The sequence below is a fragment of the Numenius arquata genome, chromosome Z (assembly GCF_964106895.1).
Source record: "Numenius arquata chromosome Z, bNumArq3.hap1.1, whole genome shotgun sequence".
NCBI lineage: Eukaryota > Metazoa > Chordata > Aves > Charadriiformes > Scolopacidae > Numenius > Numenius arquata.
In genome coordinates, this window is record NC_133616.1 from 63079105 (window position 1) to 63102399 (window position 23295).

The 23295-nt window shown below is 38.6% G+C and overlaps 1 protein-coding gene across 1 annotated transcript in view; it reads left to right on the forward strand.

Moving 5' to 3' along the window:
- The window catches only part of FER (FER tyrosine kinase), a 174134-nt gene that overhangs the window by 13979 nt on the left and 136860 nt on the right, over window positions 1-23295 (forward strand). The window contains exons 3-5 of the mRNA XM_074165781.1: window positions 5290-5548; window positions 9989-10162; window positions 13646-13745. Of these exons, the coding sequence (XP_074021882.1) occupies window positions 5342-5548; window positions 9989-10162; window positions 13646-13745 (481 nt within the window). The 5' untranslated portion in view covers window positions 5290-5341. The remainder of the gene's footprint in view (window positions 1-5289; window positions 5549-9988; window positions 10163-13645; window positions 13746-23295) is intronic.

Consider the following 23295-nt stretch of genomic DNA (forward strand, 5'->3'; position numbering starts at 1 on the left):
CTTCCTGTCGGTAATTAGTTTATTATTTTGAGAGTGACTGTAAAAAGAAAGTGAGTCTAACTTTCTTGGAATTCGCTCTGAGACATATTTTAACTGCTAAAGCTTATCAAATATTGATTGTCTAATTTGCATATCCAGTAATTTTTATAGTAACACACATATATATATATATCAACTTTCAAAATAAAAAAAAGATAAACTAGCTGAAACTCTTTTGTCTTATTTGATGCCACTGGGTTTTTATTACTTTTACAAAACATGCTAGAATTCAGTTTAAGACTTCACTGGCATTGTAAATCATGCAAACATTGTTCATGTGTGGAAAAAGAAATAAACCTCATAGATATCTGCCAGAAGTAGGAAAGATCTCTTCACAGTAAGAGTAAGCAATTCCTGAAAGTTTTTTTTTCTGTATGAATTTAGCATATCGTATTTTAATTGTCATCAGTTCTCCATCTAGCTACTTTAAAATGTGATGTTATCTCTGCTTTTTTCCTTTAAGATGAAATATTCTCCCATGTTTTTTTGAGAAATACTTCATTTTTTTTGTCTTGAGAATATCTTTTATGCTGTATTTTCATCTTTTCAACATTGGAGTACGAAGTATGTTTGTGTCTCAAAATTCCCATATCTCCTACTGGTTTCGGAGAAAATCTTTTCTGGGTACAGACTTTGTTGCACTAGTCAATTTTGCCAGTAGTCTGTCGTTGTAAAATCTGGGTGGGAATCTGTTTTTATCTTACATGTTTAGAGTGAGCATTGTAATGTTGTATGACAACATTTGGCTTTTACTGAAGCCAAAAAATGGGACTATTAGTATTTCTTCCATAATCCAATAGCTGTGAACGTGAAGAAGCACAAGGAGAATCACACCACAAATAACAGCCTAACTTGACTGCTGTCCTTAAACAGCATCTCCTGGTGCCATGGTTGGAGACAGAGTGCTGATCTAAATGAATCATTGTGCCTTGATGATCATAGAATCATAGAATGGTTAGAGTTGGAAGGGACCTTAAAGATCATCTAGTTCCAACCCCCCTGCCATGGGCAGGGACACCTCCCACTAGATCAAAGCTCAAAGCCCCATCCAGCCTGGTCTTGAACACCTCCAGGAATGGGGCATCCTCAGCTTCTCTGGGCAACCTGTTCCAGTGCCTCACCACCCTCACAGTAAGGAATTTCTTCCTAATACCTAATCTAAATCTCCCCTCTTTCAGTTTAAAACTGTTACCCCTGTCCTATTGCTTCACTGCTTGATAAAGAGTCCCTCTCCATCTCATGCAGGCCCCCTTCAGGTACTGGAAGGCTGTTATAAGGTTTCCCCAGAGCCTTCTCTTCTCCAGGCTGAACAACCCCAGCTCTCTCAGCCTGCCTTCTCAGGAGAGGTGCTTCAACCTTCTGGTGATTTTCGTGGCCCTCCTCTGGACCCGTTCCAACAGGTCCATGTCCTTGCTGTGCTGAGGACTCCAATGTTGGATGCAATACTCCAGATGGGGTCTCACCAGAGCAGAGAAGAGGGGTAGGATGACCTCCCACGACCTGCTGGCCATGCTTCATTTGATGCAGCCCAGGATTCGGTTGGCTTTCTGGGCTGCCAGTGCGCACTGTCGGCTCATGTCCATGAGCACTCCCAGGTCCTCCTCAGGGCTGCTCTCCAGCCATTCTCCACCCAACCTGTATTTGTGCCTGGGATTGCCATGTCCCAGGTGCAGGACCTTGCACTTGGCTTGGTTGAACTTCATGAGGTTTGCATGGGCCCACCTCTCAAGCCTGTCCAGGTCCCTCTGGATGGCATCCCTTCCCTCCAGTGTGTCGACTGCTCCACACAACTTGATGTCGTCGGCAAACTTGCTGAGGATGCACTCAATCCCACTGTCCGTGTCTCTGACAAAGATGTTAAACAGCATGGGTCCCAGTACTGACCCCTGAGGAACACCACTTGTCACTGGCTTCCACTTGGACCTCGAACCATTGATGCAACCCTTTGAATGCAGCCACCCAGCCGGTTCCTTATCCACTGAGTGGTCTACCCATCAAATCCATGCCTTTCCAATTTTGAGACCAGGATGTCATATGCGACAGTGTCAAATGCTTTGCATAAGTCCAGGTAGATGACGTCTGTTGCTCTGCCCTTGTCTATCAATGCTGTGGCAATAACGTAAAAGGCCACTAAATTTGTCAGGCGTGTCTTGCCCTTTGTGAGGTTGTTGGCTGCCACAAATCACCTCCTTATTTTCCATGTGCCTTAGCAGAGGTAGATCTGATGTAGGTCTGACCTACATGATCATTGTAGGTCCCTTCCACCTGAAATACTCTATTCATTGGTCTGACCTTTAGGGAAGCTGTTAACTCAGTTGTGTGTACTAAGCAGGGAGATACTAAACTTGGAAAAATACTTCTCTGTATTGGTGCCAGGTATTGTCTCTTTGAACATTGGCCTTTTGAAATACATTTGTGCTTTTTAAGAGTTTGAAATGCAGATTGCATAGAACATGCCTATTCATGTGTTTGGTACTTCTTACAGTTTTGACTTCAAGTAAGTGATTGTGTGAACTGTACTGTTTTCAGATGTTTAAAAGTGTCAAAAAGTGTTAAATGTTAAAAAACTAAAAGTGGTTTTAATTAAGTGTTGGTGTTTATCTTATCGGCAGTCAAGTGGCTTAGGTCTTGAATACTTGTTCACCACTTCTTTGCCTTTGCAGTATTGGACCATTTGAGTTTTGCTAAATGTCTTGATTGAACATTTTCTTAGTTTACAAGTAAGGGGTACGGAGGCTGGCTTACCTGGTTGGGAATCATCATCTCTGAGACTTAATGCTTGTTAGTCTTACTGAATCAGAATTTTGTCACTTTTACAAAATGAGTATTTGCTGTGCTGCTTCTGTCATGGTGAATGGAATAATTTAAAACAAAGACCGGAGTCCAGTATATGTGCAATTTTTGTCTATGTACCCAGGCATCTAATAGTGTAATCAGAAAAAATCTAATTACTACTTAGTGAAGGGAGGCTTAGCAGGCTGGAGTGAGGTGTTGTTGGACTTCTGTTCTATTGATTTTTGTAATCTTCTGGCTCCACAGTGAGTCAGTAGAAGCAAATTGAAATATCATATGCTGAGAATATTTCCTCCCTCCCTTGTCTTCCTACCTCCCAGTAAAAGACAGAGATTAGAGTAAAAACAAGCAAGCCAGCACTTTACTCATAGCACAAGGCCAGACTTCATCTTGAGATTCAGTTCCCATGTCTTCTGAATCTGGAATGTAGGAAAATAAAGATGCTATCTTTTCTCATAGCTAATGTGCTATGAGATTTGTAATATTTTGGTAATGTGCTAAAATGTGCTAGAAGAAAAATGAGCTTGGTCGCAAAATTGGATATAGATCTAAAGGGTGTCGAAAAAACGCAAGTGCAGCTCCAGTCATGTTAATGAGTAGGTGCTTTAAGATTTTTTTTTCTTTCACTTGTTTTAATAAAATATTAGTCATTTTGTAAGACTGTTCTTAAATTTTAACTGTGAAAATACTATGATTACTACAACTAATAATGACATATTTCATCCTTTATAAATACAGCCAGCATGAATTATTTACTGTTGCTCTTTATGGCTGAGCTCCTAGCCATCAGCAAGAATTCAGACTAAAATGTACAGCTTCAAATTAAAGAGCATATGAAAGCTTGCGATAGATTTAAGGTTACTCATACAACCTTGACTTGTGTCTGTTGTGTAGATGCATAGTAACACAGCGCTATTCTTATTTTCTTGTTAGGATCTTTGTTTCGTTCATTATGTGGCATGGTTTGTGTTCTGAGAATAAACATGTAGTGGATGAGGCTTATTTCTGTAAACTTACTGGAATAGCTAATAGAAGCAGGGAACTGCAGGAAGATAGAAGTGATCCTGGGAGCCAGGTTAATCTGGAAATCACTCTAGGTTCTGATTTGAAAAATCTTCTGACGTTTTTTGTGGTAACTGAAGCCAATAACTTTTTTTTTTTTTTTTCTGCATGCTAAATGCATTTAATACACTAAAAATGCCAGGCACTCAGAAAAATCTGTCTTTAAGCCTTGTACATACCAGTATTAGCTGGTTGTCATTAGTTTATGTGTCTCAGTTCTCAGTGTAAAATAAGATTATTAGTCCTGCTTCACTCCATGGGCTGTTAGGAAGATAAATCTGTTAATGTTTTTAAAACAGTCTGCTGATTTAAGTGGCAATTTAAAGCCTATGAAGAAATTGGTACTTCTGTGTTCAAAAGAGCTAAGACTTGGCTGGAGTGCAGGAGTTAGAGTGAGCAATACACAGGGTGTTTCTACACTGCAGTCCAGAGCTATAGTTGCAGTTTATTTAAGTTTTATCTTAGCTAGTTTGAAGCTAAGATTAGGGTACGAACAGGTTTTTGGTGTATACACAGAAAAGAGGGTTCAGCCCACATTTCAAAACCTGTGCAAGTCTGTGGAAATTTCTCATATGTGTGGGTTCAGGTCTTCCGTGATGTGGCTGCAAGTTTATCAGTATCAGATGCAGGTGTTTAGAGCTAGCTCAAACAGGTATCTTTGAGCTGCCGTTGTGTTATAGGATTTCATAAGGCAGCATTTCTTATCTGTTTATCAAATCACGTCCATTTGGTACAATAAGACTGGACTGCCTTAGGGGAAAATCATGTGAAATTAAGGACTCTGCCCTGCTGTGTCCCCCAAGGGAGCAATGGACTATTGCCTGGGGAACCTAGTTTGGGGTATTTCCTGAGTTTTGTGAGGTTGAATCTGCAAGTTTAATGGCCTGGTAACACAGTGTTTTGGAGCAAACTAGTTTCTAACTAATTATCCATTTCCCACAGAGGCAGTGCCTGAGAGCTGATGCTTTATTTGGTTTTTTCTTTGCTCTTAGGATGGTAAACACCAGAAACAAATGTTTCAGGTCACCAGGAGTGAAAGAGTGTAGCTGGCAGCTCTTGCGTGGAGATACTGTCGGCGATACTTACATGATGAAATATGTGGATTGGTCTTTAGTATCTGTCTTAGATGCTTTTATGTCTTCCCTCATAACTTAACTTTAAGTTAGGGAGGTACATTTTGCAGGTGGAAACTGGAGGACAGTTCTGGGCCTGAGATCTCTTCCGATCATAGATTGCTGTTCGAAACAGTGCTCTGACCTTCCTTTCGTTTTATTTTGAGGAGGTATATGTATGTGGCTTATCTTATGGTTGTTATCTCAGGGTTTAGACGTTAATAGTTTGTCACAGTAGAAGTTTTTCTTTTGATACATCTCATGAATTTTGTTCTGCTTTCAGATGTGGTGAAGAGCCTGTATTTTCCCCTGTGCGGTATATAGTGCCTTAAAAAATGGGGTTTGGAGGTGACCTGAAGTATTCTCATGATGCTTTATTAAAACTGCAAGACTGGGAACTACGACTGCTGGAAACAGTGAAGAAATTTATGGCAATGAGAGTAAAAAGTGATAAGGAATATGCCTCCACTTTACAGAATCTTTGTAATCAAGTAGATAAAGAGAGCACTTGTCAATTGGATTATATCAGCAATGTGTCCAAGGTAAGACTGAAGTATTTTGAATTTGGTATATCCTTGGAAATAACAGTGCTGGATTTATTTTTGTTTGTTTTAGTTTGGGTAGGATTCCTGTTCATTCAGCTTCTTGAGAGTTAATGTTGCTGAATTATTTAAAATGGGCTCCTTTTAGTTCCTTAGTGGAATGGGCAAAAGTTGAGCTCCAGTCTTGTTTTGAAAATAGTAACTGAACTAGATTCAGTCCTGAATTCTGAAATTCAGTATTTTAGATTCCTGGGTTGAGCCTGCTACTTTGTTTAGTGTTTTGAAAACAGAGTATGCTATAGTAAGCTTTTCTTTTAAGACAGTTAAATAGGAACTGTTGTTTATATTATATAGAATTTGTGACAGAAATAGGAAAATGCCAGGAAACAGAGGCAAAGCCTAGCGTTCCATCTGTTATTCATACTGCAGTGTGTGCTGTAAAAACAAAATGTTAATTCAGGATGTTTCTCATAATTGTGAAGCTGTTTTGTGCCCAATTTAAAATAACTATGTTGATTTTTATAAAGGTAAGGCTGTCCTTCACCCAAATTATTATTTATTTTCAGATTTAGAGCAAGTCCAGAAAAGGTACCGATGAAGCAAATTTCGCTATTTCACCTGTTTGTAAGCTTCACTCCTGACTTGGATTCCTTCCTGACTAGAGAAAACTATTTTGTTTTAATGGCTTATTCAGTTCTTGGCCCTTCTCCTGTAGCACTGGTTACACAGTCCCTTTCAGTCTGTCATGAATCCTGAACTCGTCTCTGCGGGAAAACACTGTTTTTGGGTCAAGTTGAATTTTAGACAAAGCAATTTTTGTGTAGTGGGCTTATGGGGTGGCTGCTTGTATACTAGCTGTGGAATAGCATTAGGAACATGCCTGCTGCTTGTGCAGCAATCTAGATTATACTGGATTAAAGTGGCAGTGTGTGTGACTTGAAAGCTGCACTGCTATAGCTAGCCTGCTTCAGCTGCCCCCAAAGCAGCACTGCACGGGGTTTATCTACAACAAATTCTGTTGTTCCTTCCCTCCCCTACAACAAATCTTGTCTTGTAAATTGACATACTACCATTTTTTTCATCTGTGTGTTTTGGTGTTGTATTAGAAACGCTTTTCACCCAATTATGTTTCTTATACATAGGTTTTTTTAGATTTTGCTGTTTAAATTGTGATGATTTTGGTAAATATACATTAAAGCATTGTCATTAGTGTAAGATTAGCAGAAGTCAGGTATTTCTTCAAGCTTTCTACTGTTGGATACCAAAGTTTTGTATAGAATTATTGGTGGTATGACTAGTAATTCTTGCTATTACTGTCCCACTAGAATTGCTCTAATGTGCTAGCTAAACTGTCTTGTAATTCTTTTAGGTCATGCAACAGAGGAGATTAGGGCTAGAACAGTAAAGGACCACTAACATCAGAATATTTAGCATTATAAGGTATAAGCAACCCTTAATCTTCACATAGCTAGCTTAGTCTAGGATGGTTTGTGTTGGTGACATGGCATTTCCTGTGAGCAAATAAATTTTAAAAAGCTGAGGATCTGACTTTATTCTTTTGGGGTTGAAGAGAGGCACGTGCCAGGTTTTGAAATCTTGTTTTGGACATAGGCATTCAAGTTGTTCTTTTAGGTTTTTTTTTGTTCTTTTTTTTTTTTTCCCTCTTAAGGAGGTGCCATTTTTCTCTCGAGCCCCACCCCTGATCTCTGCATCTTTATACAACAGCAAAAATATTCAGGTGCTGCTGACAAATCTTTTGTATGGGCTTGCTGTGAAATTTCACTGTCAACTTGGATTTTAAAGTTGTGTAGTGACACATTGTCTTACTGGGTTTGGCAGTTAAAATGTCTGAATTATTGATTACTTTAATCACCTCATTCTAATTTAGTTTACTATTTCATGATACTTTTCTCTGTTCCTGACATTTTATAGAATCAAAGTATGACCCAAATATTATGGGTCATAAATCTAGTATCTTACATTTCATAAGATATAAAATATCTATATATTAGATTTTTGGTATTATGTGACATCAAAACAAAACACTAAACTGTCTAATATTTTATGATGGTTTTTTTGGGTTTTTTTTTTTTTTTAAGTGTACAGCAAGAGTGAGCACTTTGAGAGAAATGGTGAAAATTGAGAGAAATTTGGGAAAATCTGTTCTATGTTTTTGTCATGTAGAGGCAGCAAACTTGCTGGAAGGCATAGTGGCAGCAACTGCTAATGCTAGAAGAGCACTATTTTTAAGTGCTTCCCAACAGCTCTTTTGTGTGTGTAGATATCTAAAAAATACTGTTAAACTAAACAATATTATATTTTACTGCTTTTGATGGATTGTGGTTATCTTCTGTAAAAGGAAATGCTTTGCCTTTTCTGCTATCCCCACCGAGCTGCTTTTGTCCCATATAAATCTCAATTTTTCAAGACTTTTCTTAAGTATAGCTTTTTATTTTAGCTTTTCCTATTTTAAAATAATAAAATATAATTGTACAAAACACTGAAATCCTGTTTAACCAATATTTTCTCAGTGTGGAAAGAGGGATGTAAAGACCAGGAAAATGCACAGATGATTTTTTTTTTTCAATGTAAAGGAATGTTTTACTATCTTTCTGGCTTACTCAGGTTCATTTGGTGAACTGTAAACTAAGTATTTCTTTAGAGTACTTGTCCTGTTGAAAAATGCTTTTGCTGTGGTTTTCAGGGTTGATTGAAACAGTACCCTCTTAAAAGAAAATCACAGAATCATAGTATGGTTAGAGTTGGAAGGGACCTTAAAGATCATCTAGTTCCAACCCCCCTGCCATGGGCAGGGACACCTCCCACTAGATCGGGTTGCTCAAAGCCCCATCCAGCCTGGTCTTGAACACCTCCAGGAATGGGGCATCCTCAGCTTCTCTGGGCAACCTGTTCCAGTGCCTCACCACCCTCACAGTAAGGAATTTCTTCCTAATACCTAATCTAAATCTCCCCTCTTTCAGTTTAAAACCATTACCCCTCGTCCTATCGCTACGCTCCCTGATAAAGAGTTCCTACGCAAAACTGAGAACTCTGATTACATTTTCACCTCTGAGAGTGCTCTTATGAACTCTTCTATAACCACAAGACCCACCCCTCTCAGGCAGATATTTAATGATGTTTTTATCCTATGCAGCTTTACAATATGGCCTCTGATGTCTTTTGGAAAGTGTTCTGTAATGGAGAGGTGAAGCAGTTTTCAGCCGTAGCCGAGAAGCTTTAGGCCTTGACCTTTTACACCACCTCACTATAAGTAGTCTGAGATAGCTCTGTGGCAGTCTGTGGGATGTTTATGAGCCAAAGGAAATGTTAAAGATGTTTTAATCTATACAGGACTTAACTGTCTTTTGTTTCTTTCTCTGGAATCCAGTTTGTGTTGCAGCATTGTTGTGTAGATATGGAAAAATTATATATGTATGTTTATATATAAGGAAAACTCAAAGCTAACAAACAAATTAATTTTCTAAGTTTTGATGATCTAAGGTGGACTTCTGTCTTTGGTAAGATAAATGCTAGTAAAACTAGCATGCTAGCTGCCTTCAAAACCTGATAATTGTATGGCATTGTAGCCATTCTGAAATTTTAGATATAGCGTAGCATTCAATGTCAGGGAGTTACCTCTAAGGAATCCAATACTGTTCCCATCAACTAAGCGTGACGGGGATCTTTAGGGTAACAAATGCTTTTATTTGAACTGAACTTTTTTGTGTTCATATCTGTGGTGCATTGGAGGTCTCTCTGTTCACTTTGCAGTTCTTAATCACAATTCAGAGCCACACACAGACATTAAGCTGTCCTGAAAATGGTTGGACAGAATGGCCAAGGAAGTTATTAAAGTAAGGGTATAGAAAGATGTTGGGTTGCTATGACAGACGAGTGACTGCTTGTGTCTCTTAACCTGTTAGTACCTTCTGCTTTGATACTGGTGGCCTGTCTGATGCTCTCAATTACGTGAAGCAGTTGACGAATGGTATGCTCTTAAACAGTAACCACTGAAATGCATATTACTGTGAGGTATTTGGACAAGGGCAGAGAAGTCATCTTGAACATAATAATTGTGGCTGGGAAACAGGAGAACAAAAGACATGGGAACATGCTTGTCAGGGGTGTCAGGAATGTATTCCAAAAAGACTGTGTTCAGAAGTACAGTAGCACAGTGCTGAAAGGTGAACATAGAATTTTGCTTGTTTTGTCTTTCGTGCCTTTTTTATGACTTTATGAGCAAGTTCAAGGCATGATTTTGCTGTAGCAGGAAGAACTTTATTTTAGAAGTTCTCAAGTGCTTTTGGGTAAGTTTAAATTTTGTTTTAAACTGATTTGTTTTAGTGAATGATGCTTCTTTTCCCACAGTTTATGTTCATTGTTTGGTTATTCATAAGCCAGAATAAATAAGTGCTTTTCTGTTCTGACTTTCTTTTATAGTCTTGGTTGCTTGTGGTACAGCAAACAGAACAGCTGAGCAAAATAATGAAGACACATGCAGAGGATCTTAATTCTGGGCCTTTGCATAGGCTTACGATGATGATCAAAGATAAGCAGCAAGTTAAGAAGAGTTATGTCGGTGTTCATCAACAAATTGAAGCAGAGATGTACAAGGTATTTTATTCAATTGTGCTTTATGAATTTATTATAGTTTTGTATGTTTAAAAAGTAATATATTGAGAATGGATTTTTTTAGTTCCTCTGTTTTTGTTTGTGCTATGGTAAAAGTAGTGATTTTTGATACATAGAATACCTAGTTTAAATTTAAGTTATTTCACAGAATCACAGAATCTTCATGGTTGAAAGGGACCTTTGAGATCATTGAGTCCAACCATTTCCTCCATGTTTTCTTTCCCCTGCTGGCTGACAGAGCAGGAATGGAAAACTTTCTTCTGTATGGATTTCTATGGACAGATAGCACTGAAAATGCTCTTGTTCCAGTAGAGGATGATTCCCTGTGATGCTTCTGTTTTCTGTATCTCTTCCTCTTCTTATTCTGCTCTAGACACCCCTGGGACCAGGGCACTGAAAACTTTTGTTAATGAATGGTCTTGACAGACCAAACTGCTTTGGGTAGGGACAGGATTCTAGTCCCTATTCTAAAATATAAATCCAGTGTAAACCAAACATTAAGGCTGTAGATGGAGCTCTTAAGGGCTCAACATGTCAGTTGTCCTGCTTATATTGAAAGCACTGTATGTAGTCAGTAAAGCTGACAGAAGTCACAGTTTCATTCAGGTGCACTGTGGGAAGTTTAACTGCAAATGTCAAAAATCAGATTGCTAGTCTGAAAGGTCTACTGAGAGAAGGAAAAGCATTGTTTCTTCTTTCTTCCAGCAGAGAATTTGAGATTTGGGGTAGTGTAATTAAAATGTGACATCGAAGTAGTACAGTACAAATATCATGGACTGATGAGTAAAAGATTCTTGGGCTGATTATGGGAAGAACTTCAAACTAGTACTAGACATATGTTGGCTCTAATAGGACTGCTTCCATAATACGCTAGGATCTTGGCATCTTTCCCAGCTGTTAACTATGGGGAGTACATCATTTCTGATGCATGGTCAGTAAGCCGTTTTATCTGATAAAATCTCAAGCCAAATAATCACTCATGCCACTTATGGATTGGTGCATCTGAAAATAGGATGGAGGAAGAGGAAAAACTGTTAGCATAAGTTAGAAATAATAGAGGTTAAATATAAAGAAAGTTGGAGAAATGCATGAAGAAAGAAAGAAATATATGAAAGAGAAGTTAGATGAAACAAGACTGCTGGAGGTTCAGGTGTTCTTTTAAAAGAGACTGCAAAAAAAAAAGTTTTTTCTGTTAATAAGTTAATTCTAGTAAAATCTCTAATAACACTGGCTTTTAAAATAAGTCTTTTTCAAAAAGATGTAGTGCATATTGAGCACTGCCCAAATGATTAATTACAAAACATACTGATTTTAATTAATCATGGGCTATGTGGACATGGAGATATTTTGCATCCTGATGAATAAGCTTGCGTTGTTGTTTGGGTTTTTTTTCCCCCTTCCTGATTTTCCTAAGAAACATTTGAATAGCATTCTGGTTACATATCGTATGTTCTTTCATTGTTAGCTGACATTGTTTGTTCAAAGGTTTTGTGTCACTGGAGCACTTACAGAATGGTTTCCAGAAATTCAAAATACTTCTTATGTTCTGCTTTTGTTATACGCAGAAGCAAAATACTTACTGTTTCCCAGGACATTATCCAAACCTTGTGAAGATCAATGTCTGTGCAGTTCATATCTTTAGGATATGTTGGCAAAAAAATGTGTTTTCCTTTATGTGAAATGCATATTTATCATCGCTTCTTATTCTAGACACCTCTATGATAAGGAACCGTTTTGATAAAATTCTTAAAGACAGTGAAGTACTATGTCTTTTACACAAATGTAGTAAAACTTTTATCTTGTTGATTTATTCCAATTCCCATCAAGATATTGGATATTTTTTCTTTTTTCATGAAACTTGAGAGAAAAAAGTAGGGTACTATGCCAGTTAGGTGGGCAAGACTATTTGATATAAAACCTGGATTTAAGATAATCCTTGACTATATAAATTCCTTAACTGTTATCTGAGGACAGAGGTGCTCTTGGTTTTGTTTTTGCTTGTTGGAAGAACACAGTCTAAGAATCAGTAAGATAATGTTTTGCAATATGACAAAGGTTTCTTAATACTAGTGCCCTGCCTTTTACTTTCCAGTTTTCTGTAAGAGAAGCAGTTCCTTGTTATTTATGTCTTAATTGTGTTTACTACTTCCTAATTTCATCTTTTTGTCCATTTTTTGTGGTGTCTTTATAATACAAGTTTGTCATGAAGTTATTTTTTCCTGTATCACCTCTATTAGTCTGTGGTAACAACAGTTGTGAGCATAATTTACAGTGTGTAGCAATATGAAATGAGAATGTGGCACTAATGTGGGGAAAAGGTCCTGCGTTTGAATTAAATCTTTGCACAGTTGGCCCAGAAATAGAACTTGTAGATAGCACCTTGTTGGCTCTTTATTCTTGGGAGTGTTGGCTCTTTATTCTTGGGAGTGTTGGCTCTTTATTCTTGGGAGTGAAAGTAGTGGCATCTGGGCCTTGCATGATGAAAAAAAGGGAGAATTGTTAACTCCAGCCTTCTTCTTGCCAGCTGCAAGAGAAGCAAGTTTGTTTGTTTGTTTGTTTGTTTGTTTTTTGTAGAATGGACTTCCTTTTCTGCACATTCAGTGTGGGCAGTACTTTCATTAAATTAAGTTTCACTTCCATGATTTCCCATTGTGAGTGTATTTTTCCTTTTGTCAGAGTTTTTACTTTTCTATATATGCCACCTTTTTGGTATTGTAGTGACTGGTTTGTTAATAGCTTTTATTTGCAAGTTCATGATTTGTGATTATTTCTGAACAGTGGACTAATTTTGTCACACAGTGAATGAAAGCTGGGGACGGAAGAGACAATTTTTTTAATTTTTTGACCAAAAATGTGACTTTCAGTGGAGCTGCTTCCAGTGGAAAAAGATTCCACTGTAGTTTGGGGTTTTTGTGTGTTTTGGTTGTTTTTTTTTTTGCTTGTTTTTTTTTGTTGTTGTTTCTTTTCCATCTTAGAGATTTAAGTTTTACAACAGATAGATTGATTCTTGCACAGTTTCTGTTTCTAAGCCATTTGTATGAACAGCAGTATTTAAAAATTCTTCTATCTTACTTTTTTTTTAGATGCTACAGGATTTCCTTCCTCTGCATAGAACTTTTTGATCTAATATGATTTATTAAGCATCTTTTTGGTGCTTTTTTACCTTTGTCATTGACACAGAATAGTGTTTGTGATCAGCTGGATTTCCTAAACGTATTTTTCATTACACTGATGTGGATGAGGATCTCTGTTTCAGGCTCCTTATTTCGTACCTTGCATTTATTGATTTTGATTGGGTTATACCATGTAATATCCTATTAAGATTATCTCAAGTCAATGGAAAGTGGTAACATCCTTATTTTGGAAAAAAAAATCCTGTTAATTCTCTTTCGCTAATGCTATGAATTTTTTTTATATGTTGAAGATAAGTTTTTTAATAATTTTTATATTTCTGTTTTCTTGAAGGTCACAAAGACAGAACTAGAGAAACTAAAATCTAGCTATAGACAACTAATAAAAGAAGTAAATTCTGCCAAAGAAAAGTATAAAGAAGCTGTGGCTAAAGGTATGACTGACTTGTGTTAATTTTGTCTGTTTATTAGTGCCTTTTTCAAACGTGCTGATAGTCTTACATTGAAGCAGGGTAATGTTTTTATTTTGAGCAATTCAGTTACAATATAGAAGCTCATTTAGTATCTTAAGTAAGATAGGGTAATTGCCATCACGTGTACTTCATGGTACTCTTTTTAAAAATCATAAAATAAAAGACAGCCCTTCTTTTAATATAAATGGTAATCGTTTTATGTTCTTATATTATTTCTTTAGTGGATGTATTTGAAATATAAAATTGCTCAGATGAACTGTTAATAGTGGTAAGGGGGTTGCAGCTCCTTCTCATCTACATGGTAGCTGCAGCCTGCTTGCGTCCTGTGACCTATTATGGTTGCTGCAGAGGCAGCAGCATCAGTTCTTGACAGTTAGTGTAATGGATCTGACCTTTGTCAACCTTAAGCAAATGAGGAAAAGAATTTATTTGCATGCCGAGATGTTTTAAAGATTTTTGGGGAATGATGTCCAAACTGCATGGATGTTAATTCCTGTTGAATTGTGCTAATGATGAGATAAAGGAGAGCCTTTGTTCTATGATGTATTGAAGTATCTTGTTAATAATTGTTCTTATGTGCCTTTCTCGGATTTTTTTCTTTCTTTAGAGGAAATTAGTTGGATGGCAGTATATAAATATAATTCCAAGATCCATCTTTTAAGTTTTTATATGACTGCCTAAAATGGCAGTTCTTGTCCTTTGTTCTCTTGTACTGTAATTCATAGTGTGATATAGTAACTGTCAGTGCTGAGAGAAAGATTGTTTCTTGCCAAATTTGTCTAAAAGTTGGAGTGGTAGCCAATATGTGAATATAACAAAACAGCATAGGATAAGAGAGTGCTTAGCACTGTTTCGTTTCAGCTTTTTTTTTCTTTTTTTTTGCCTTCTACTGCTGTTCTTAAAAATGTAAATACATACTCAGTTCATTTCATCGAGTTCCCTAGCTGTTTTGTACATAAAACTTTGATTTGGGTACTTGGTTTATCCCCAAATAACTACTTAACATGGGAACATATCGTATCTAGCACAGATATAACAGGGTGATGTGATTACTATGTTCTTTTTATCCCATTTTCCTGTTATGGCTCTGATCATTCTTCTTTCCTGAAGCACCAACTTTCCCGTTGAATTCAAAGAGTGTTTTTTCTGTCAGCAGCTGTGATGTTTTGATGTGGTTCTGATTAACTGAATTAATATTTCTTTAGATAGACAGCGAACATAAGCTGGTTTTAAGACACTTATTTCTCCTGTGGTTTTCCTTGACCTTCTCTTTCAGGCTTCCACTTAGTATTTGTCATATTACAATTCCTACTTAATTTCACTTTCTTTAACTTTCTCAGTATAAATCTGTTTAAACAAATGCTGACCTCCAGAAAAATGTTGCAGGTTTTTCTCCCCAAAATCGCAGAATTACTTCTCCCGTGTTCCACCCCAGGCCGTGTTCTTGTTTACAAATATTTATGTAGTTGGTGAACTACTACAGTTGTATATCAACTGCAAGTCAGCTGAGCTGTTTGAATTTTTTTAAAGCTGTGGTATTTTCATAGAGTTTCTGCTGCCCTTATGTTGTCAAACTAGTTTGTGAAGTGAACAAGTTAGGGAAGTCTTAAAATTGTAGACTTGATTCAGTAACTTGTACTTACTAAAATTATGTGCTATTAGGAATTGTAGCTTTTGTTAATATACAAACTGGTTCAGTTTCTCAGTCTTTGAAGAATTATTGCAAGCAAGGGAAGGAACAGTGCCTACCAGAACAGTGGGAGGGCATAACCAAGTATTGGCAATAAGCTGAAAAACATTTTGTTAAGCAAAAAAATGAAAATCTTTGGACACGAGCTCTTGCACCAAATGTGATAAAAGAACCAATCAAGGTCCACTTCTGTAAAATGCTAATCTCAACAGACTCTGTTCCTCTGGCAAACAAACTCTCCAAACAAAATCTCAGTACCTGGCCCCACCTTTCTGGAGCGGAAGGGGACAACTGCTCTTTAGGCCATACTACGTTGTCTTTGCCCCTGGGCTTGTGCAATTATCTGTAAACTTGTGCAGTACCTGTACAAGCTGGTCAACATGGACAGAATGCAAGTCACACAAAGGAATGACTTAGAAATTTCTCTGTTTTGCAAGTGTAGTAATTTTGAAATTTAGTGACTTTGTTTGGTTTTCAAAAGCAATGGCATCTTCTAGTGAGAGAGTAAGTTTACTAGAGCTGCCAGTTGAAAGAGGTGCAAGTGATTCTCTAGTTTGGGAAAAGAATTGTTTCCCTGTTTTCTGGTTGAGTTATTAAAAGTGATATTAAGTTCTGGGCTAAACACACACGGTAGAGGCTTTTAACTGAAAGGGTAAAGCCTGGCAAAGTTATAAACAGTGGAAAGTGATCTTCCGCAGTAGTAGTTGTTTTTATGTTTTTCTGCAGTCACAAAGTATTCTCAGGTAAACTTGAATTACTGTGTGTCATACTTTCCACCAGCTAGCAGGACAGTCGCTTTGAATCAATGTGATGATGCCCTAATGCAGGGTTACAGCTGTTTTCACTTTTTGCTGAAAACACTAAGAGGACCTGTGGAAAGAGTAATAAGAGTAAAGGTCAAGAACTGAATAATGACACTGGTTAGTTGCGGGTTTTGTTTATGTTAGGGCAATGGGAAGGCAGCTGGTGGGAATGTTTTGGATAGTTAAGTAGAGAGGAAAAGGGAACTGCTTTCTGAAGGATGCAGGAGCTTCATTATAGAAGGCTTTATGCTCTCCAGATCTGGAGAAAGATGAAAGTATCTGAGATGCTGGCTCAGGAGCTGTTCTGCAGAACCCTCAGCTTGGGTGTCAGGGAAGCAGTGGGAAGTTACGTTGCAGAGAGTGAACCACTAAGCCTTGGCTGCCACTTGGTCCTTAGGCTGGATTGCACTGTCCTGTTGGGGCCGCCAGTGTCTGCGTGCTGTCTCAGTCAGAAGGGACTGATTTATCTTTTTTGTTCTAGCCCTTATCCCGTTAAGTCATATGTTGCTGCTCCTTTCTGGACCAGTGATTGCATCACAAATGCAGCCTGGTTGGTTGTTCTTGGGCATGGAGACCCCAGGTGTCAGGAAATCTGCTTGGTGTTGCTCAGTTGGTTGATAGCTTTTTTTCTTTTTTTTCAGTCCTTAATTCTTAGTAGTTTTTTTTTTTAATGTATGGTGAGAGAAAGCAAGCTGAGAAGGGACAAAGTCAGCAAGCTGAACTAGTCCAGTCCCTCTCTAATGAGGCATAGTTCAGCAACTGGGACTTCGGACAGATTGATTCCAATAGTCTTTTCTGGGTTGGAAAGCTTTGTTTGACAAAAAGGTATGTACTGGGAACACGCAGCATGTTCCTTTGCAAAATTGGGGCATTAGAACATGTTGGGGTTGTAAGGCATGCTGGGTTCATTGGAGCAAAATATAAAATAAAAACTTACTAGGTTGTTTTTCCTTGTTAAATGGACAGCCCTCTGAAATCTTTTGGATGTGTGGTACTGGAAAAATGGTGTACAATTCTTACAACAGCAGTCCAAAATAAGACTCACAGATTGCGTACAACTCTGAGCTTACGATGCTGTGCTGACATCAGTGATGATGAGTTATACAGTAAATAGAGTGTGGCATGTTGATGTTGCTGTTGCAGGAAAACATATCAAAGCAAAAGTTATGCTGAATGATGAAGACATTGGCTAAAGAAGAAGTCACAAAGCTTCTAAAAAGGTTTCATAAATAATGGCTAAAGAACACAAGATGGAAACTGTAGAACAGTTGTACGTATCAAGTGTGATATCTCATTAGAGTTTGAATTTCATTTGGTTGGATCAGTAACTGCTTCCACTTAAATCTGCTATTGCCACACTTATTTTTGTTTCTGCAGAATTGTGCATCTTTAATAAGTGTAGTTCAGTGTGTCTGTGAAGGTTTTTAATCTTTTATTCCTTGATTTTTTTGATTAAACACTAGTTATTGCTATATTAAAAAAATCTTAAATAGGGAAGTGATGACTACATGAAACAAAAAAGAATTTGCTCTTTTCCTTAATTTTTTTTTTTTAAAAATTGAAAAACATTAATTCTTAACAATATAGCATCTATTTTTGTAGCTAATTTTGGTGTTAGATTTTGGTGGTTTAAATGTGAAATAGTGGCTCTTAAATGAGTTAATATTGCAAGTTGGAATAGAGCCAGTGTAGCTTTGGGAGGTTCATAATGGGTTTTAATACAATATAATCTTTAGCAAAATTTATGATTTTCATCTAAATACATCTGTTGCAGGTACTTACTGTATTTTTGTTACTAGTTAATTACTGATTGAATGCAGAAACTATTTAGCAACATTCTTATGTGACAGAACGGATCTGAAGTAAATAGTAAAGGAAAAATACGTTGATTCTAAGTGTTTAATTTCATTTTATCCTGCTACAGCAGTGTAAAAAATATTGTGCCAGATTTCCCTAGGTTGGCTTGTGTTCCCTGACAATGTTGTGATTTAGAGAAGACTAGAAATGTTAACAGTACACATAGCACATTATACAACATTGCATCTGCTGGAAGAATATTTTCCCATCCCTGCAACTCTTGTGATTTAATATTTCAGAATTGATGTGACTTCTGTGGTACATACTGAAGTTGCATGACAGCATAAGCTATATCTATGATAAATAAGGAAGCTGTTGAAAAAGCTTTCATTAAATCAAACTATTGTCCTACTGTTCTTTGTAATAGCTGAGTGGCCAGAAAAGGCTTTTATTAGGTGGCTGGTGCATTTATTCTGTGATACCTATAAAATTGTGATTATACTACTACATTTCCTGGTGGCATGTGTTGCTTTTAGTTGTTCCTGAGATCAGGGAAAATCCTAGTAGGGTATTTTTTGAGTTTATTTTTTACTGAAACTCTCACATTGTTAAAGTAAAAGAAGTAACGCTGGCTGAACTGGTCTGTCTTATTCACAGACATTGGCAGGCTGGATGAATTTCGAATTAATACCCTATTGTAAGTGTTTTAACTTATAGACACTACCAGTGCTTGCAAGGGCTAGGGTTGTTTCTTCTGTGTAAAATAAAGCTTCTAGGGCAGGAAGCCCTGGGTAGTACAGAGCCAAGAGACCCTGGTGACTTCTTGTGGAGTGTGGGACCAGTTTGGGGCATATTTTTTCCAGTCAACATGGACATGCAGCCCCAGGATGCAGCTCCTCAATCCTCACAGACCAGCACTCAAAGGTCTGAGAGAATTTACTAGTGGTGCTTATTTGCTAAAAAATCTGGCAGCAGTTCAAAAGATTGCATTTTTTTTTTTTTTTTACTATTTTTATACTATGTTATTTATCTTAACATTAAGTAGATAAATTTAGTGAACTAATTCTTAACTCAGAAGTTTAGGTATTCTGTAAATTTGAAATCTCTAAGTATATACAAATATTTTTTCCCATTAGAAAACTATTTGTTATTTGGAGTCATTACTTTGTAATGTACTACCCAGCATGGGAAACAGAATGCTTCAAAGTTGTGTCACTGTGTAGAAGTGATGTCACTGGTGGTTTTCTTGGGATCTATAAGAACTATCGTATGAGGAAAAAATTTTCATAATCACCTATGGTATTTAGATGTGCCTAGCATTATGTGAAATACTGAGTTTAAGCAGTAAACTTGGGCAGGAAGGTCCCAAAATCAGTTAAATGAGTCATATAGAATAACCAATTATAAAGCAAGTTCTACAAGCTGTGTCTTTCCTGTTCATTGGTGAAAACTTGGAAAACTGGAGAACCTATGAAGAAATGCTTACTGGAAGAAATGGAGAAATTATAGGGTTGCCTCCAAAAGTAGGAGGTAACAAATTTTTCTCAAGAATTCACTGTAAACTGTGTAACATTTTTCAGTATTGGAAATAAATTACCCTGAATATACATAGTTACATTGGTTTGATATATCATTGTAGGGGTAGTCTTTTTTTCTGTCATATCCAGTTTTAAAAATTATTTGCTTTCATTTAAGAAGCATTTAAGATACTTAGTCCATACCAAAATTAACGTCCCAGTCTGTGGAAAGAGATTTAAGTCAAGCTGAAGGATTCCTTAATACAAAAATATTTTATTACTTTAAAAAAATATTGTTAGAAGACTTATTTGAAAACCTTGGTCATCTCTTTCATGAATATAAAGAATGTGTTTGGTAATATAATGCAAACAAATAATGTAAAGGAATATTCTTTTCTGCAGAATGAAATAATGCTCTGTGAAAATGTGTGTCTCCAGAGTTGAAATAAAAAAGGAAGTGACTATATGGGAGGTTTGTTATTGATAAACAAATAGGGAGACAGCAAAACATTGAAAAATTACCTCTGTTATTGAAAATTCTGAAAAATATGTAGATGAGAAGATAAATGCAGTTCTGGGAAATTATTTGAAAAGTGCTATCACAAACATTGGGAAATGTCTAATAGATCACTATATGCATTGACAGCTTTATACTTCAGTGCTGATATTTACAAAAATAAAAGATTCTAGAGCAAACCAAGGAAGAAATGTTTTTTCTGTCTGAAACTACCATACACTAAAGAATTGCGTATTTTCTTAGAGGAGGATTGTGGCTTCATTCAAAAAAAAAAAAAAGAAAAAGCCCCGATACTCCCCTCTTTTTTTCCATTTTAAAGTTTTCTGAAATCAAATGTTGGGATAATGCTAGCAGAAGTGCTCATGCAGCCACTTTCCATTATTTACCAGCAGTCCTGGCAAACTGGATGGAAACAGGTCCCTGCTTGGGGAAGCAGGCGAGTCTCCTCCTGGTCCTTCCCACCTTCCCAGTTAGCCTTGCAGAACAGGTATGGAGTCCTGCAGGAGGAACTGGCTGTTGGAGAGGGGACGGTACACCCAGGCTGGAGAAGTCAGAAAAAACAAGCCACCCTAGACCCGGCATCACTACTAGCTCCAAAAGGAAAAGCAGACAGGTCATTGTTGTGGGTGACCCTCTACTGAGGGGGGCAGAGGGACCAATATGCCGCCCTGACCCACTTCTCAGGGAAGTCTGCTGCCTCCCTGGGGCACGGGTTAGGGACGTGCTGGACAAACTTCCTGCCCTAGTAAAGCCCTCTGATTATTACCCCCTGTTGGTATTTCAGGTGGGTAGTGATGAAGTGGGTAGAAGGAGGCCAAAATCAATTAAAAGAGATTTTAGAGCCTTGAGACGGCTGCTTAAGGGATCAGGAATGCAAGTTGTGTTCTCCTCTATCCCTTCAGTGGCAACCATGAATGAGGAAATTAATAGGAAGAGGCAACAGGTCAACTCGTGGCTCCGGGACTGGTGTTATCAGCAGGGTTTTGGGTATTTTGAGCATTGGCAGCTGTATGAGCTACCTGGCCTGCTGATGGCAGATGGGATGCACCTGTCCCAGAGGGGGAAAAGAATTTTGGGGCAGGAGTTAGCAGGGCTCATTGGTGGGGTTTTAAACTAGATATGAGGGGGGAAGGGGAGCTAACTGGGCCTGTCAGGATTAAACCCAAGGGAAGCACGCCAAGGCTTGAAGGATGCTGGATTAGTGAGGACTCTCGCTCTGTCATTTCATTTGAGAAAAGGGATAGACGTTTAGAAATTTCTGATTGCAGACAATGGGAAAACCCTATCCCGAAAGGGGAAAAGGGTACTAGGCCAGGAGTTAACAAAGCTCATGGACAGAGCTTTAAACTAGAGGTGGAGGGGGAAGGGGATAAAACCAGGCCCACTGGTAATGAGCCTGGGGGTAAAGGGCCAAGGATGGGGGGGAAATCGGGAGCCCAGCTCAAGTGCATCTATGCTAATGCACGTAGCATGGGCAACAAACAGGATGAGCTGGAAGCCATTGTGCAGCAGGACAGATATGACATAGTCGCCATCACGGAAATGTGGTGGGATGATGGTCATGACTGGAATGCTGCGATGAATGGCTATAAGCTCTTCAGGAGGGATAGGCAACGAAGGAGAGGTGGGGGTGTGGCTCTGTACATTCGGGAGTGTTTTGATTGTATAGACCTAGATTCCAGTGAGGATAGAGTTGAGTGTTTATGGGTAAGGATGAAGGGGGCTAACAAGGGAGATTTGGTGCTGGGACTCTGCTATAGACCACCGAACCAGGATGAGCAGGCAGATGAAGTATTCTATAAGAAGCTGGCTGAAGTCTCACAATCGCCAGCCCTTATTCTGGTTGGGGACTTCAACCAACCGGATATCTGATGGAAATATAACACAGCAGAGAGCAGGCAGGCTAGGAGGTTCCTTGAGTGTATGGAAGATAACTTCCTGGCACAACTGGTAGGAGAGCCTACCAGGGGAGGCGCCTCACTGGACCTACTATTCACAAACAAAGAAGGACTAGTGGGAGATGTGGTGGTTGGAGGCTGTTTTGGGCTAAGTGATCATGAAATGGTCAAGTTTTCAATTCTTAGTGAGGTAAGGAAGGGGGTTAGCAAAACGTCCGCCTTGGACTTCTGGAGGGCAGACTTTAGCCCATTCAGGACCCTGGTTGGGAGAGTCCCCTGGGAGATAGTCCTGAGGGGCAAAGGGGTCCAGGAAGGCTGGACGCTCTTCAAGAAGGAAATCCTAAAGGCCCAGGAGCAGGCTGTCCCCATGATGCGCAAGATTAAAGGGCGGGGAAAATGGCCGGCCTGGTTGAACAAAGAGCTTTTGATGGGACTTAGGGAAAAAAAGGAGGCTTTACCACCTTTGGAAGAAGGGACAGGCAACTCAGGAGGAGTACAGAGATCTTGTTAGGTTATACAGAGAAAAAATTAGGAAGGCAAAAGGCCAGCTGGAACTCAACCTGGCCATTCGTATAAGGGACAACAAAAAAAGTTTTTATAAATACATCAACAAAAAGGGAGTCAGGGAGAATCTCCATCCCTTACTGGATGCGGGGGGGGAACATTGCAACCAAAGACAAGGAGAAGGCTGAGATACTTAATGCCTTCTTTACCTCTGTCTTCAATAGTCGGACCAGCTACTCCCAGGGTGTTCAGCCTTCTGAGCTGGAAGATAAGGATGGAGAGCAGAATAACCCCCCCATAATCCAGGAGGAAGTAGCTAATGATTTGCTTATGCACCTAGACAAGCATAAGTCTATGGGGCCGGATGGGATTCACCCAAGGGTACTCAGGGAGCTGGCGGGAGAGCTCACCAAGCCTTTCTCCATTATCTGTCAACAATCCTGGTCAACAGGGGAGGTACCAGATGACTGGACGGTGGCCAATGTGCCGCCCATCTACAAGAAGGGCTGGAAGCTGGATCTGGGAAACTACGGCTTGTCAGCCTGACCTCAGTACCGGGAAATATCATGGAGAGGATCATCTTGAGTGAACTCTCATGGCAAGGGCAGGGCAGCAAAGAGATCAGGGCCAGCCAGCATGGGTTTATGAAAGGGAGGTCCTGCTTAACCAACTTGATCTCTTTCTATGACCATGTGACCCGCCTTGTCGATGTGGGGAAGGCTGTGGACATTGTCTACCTGGACTTTGGTAAGGCCTTTGACACTGTCCCCCACAGCGTTCTCGTG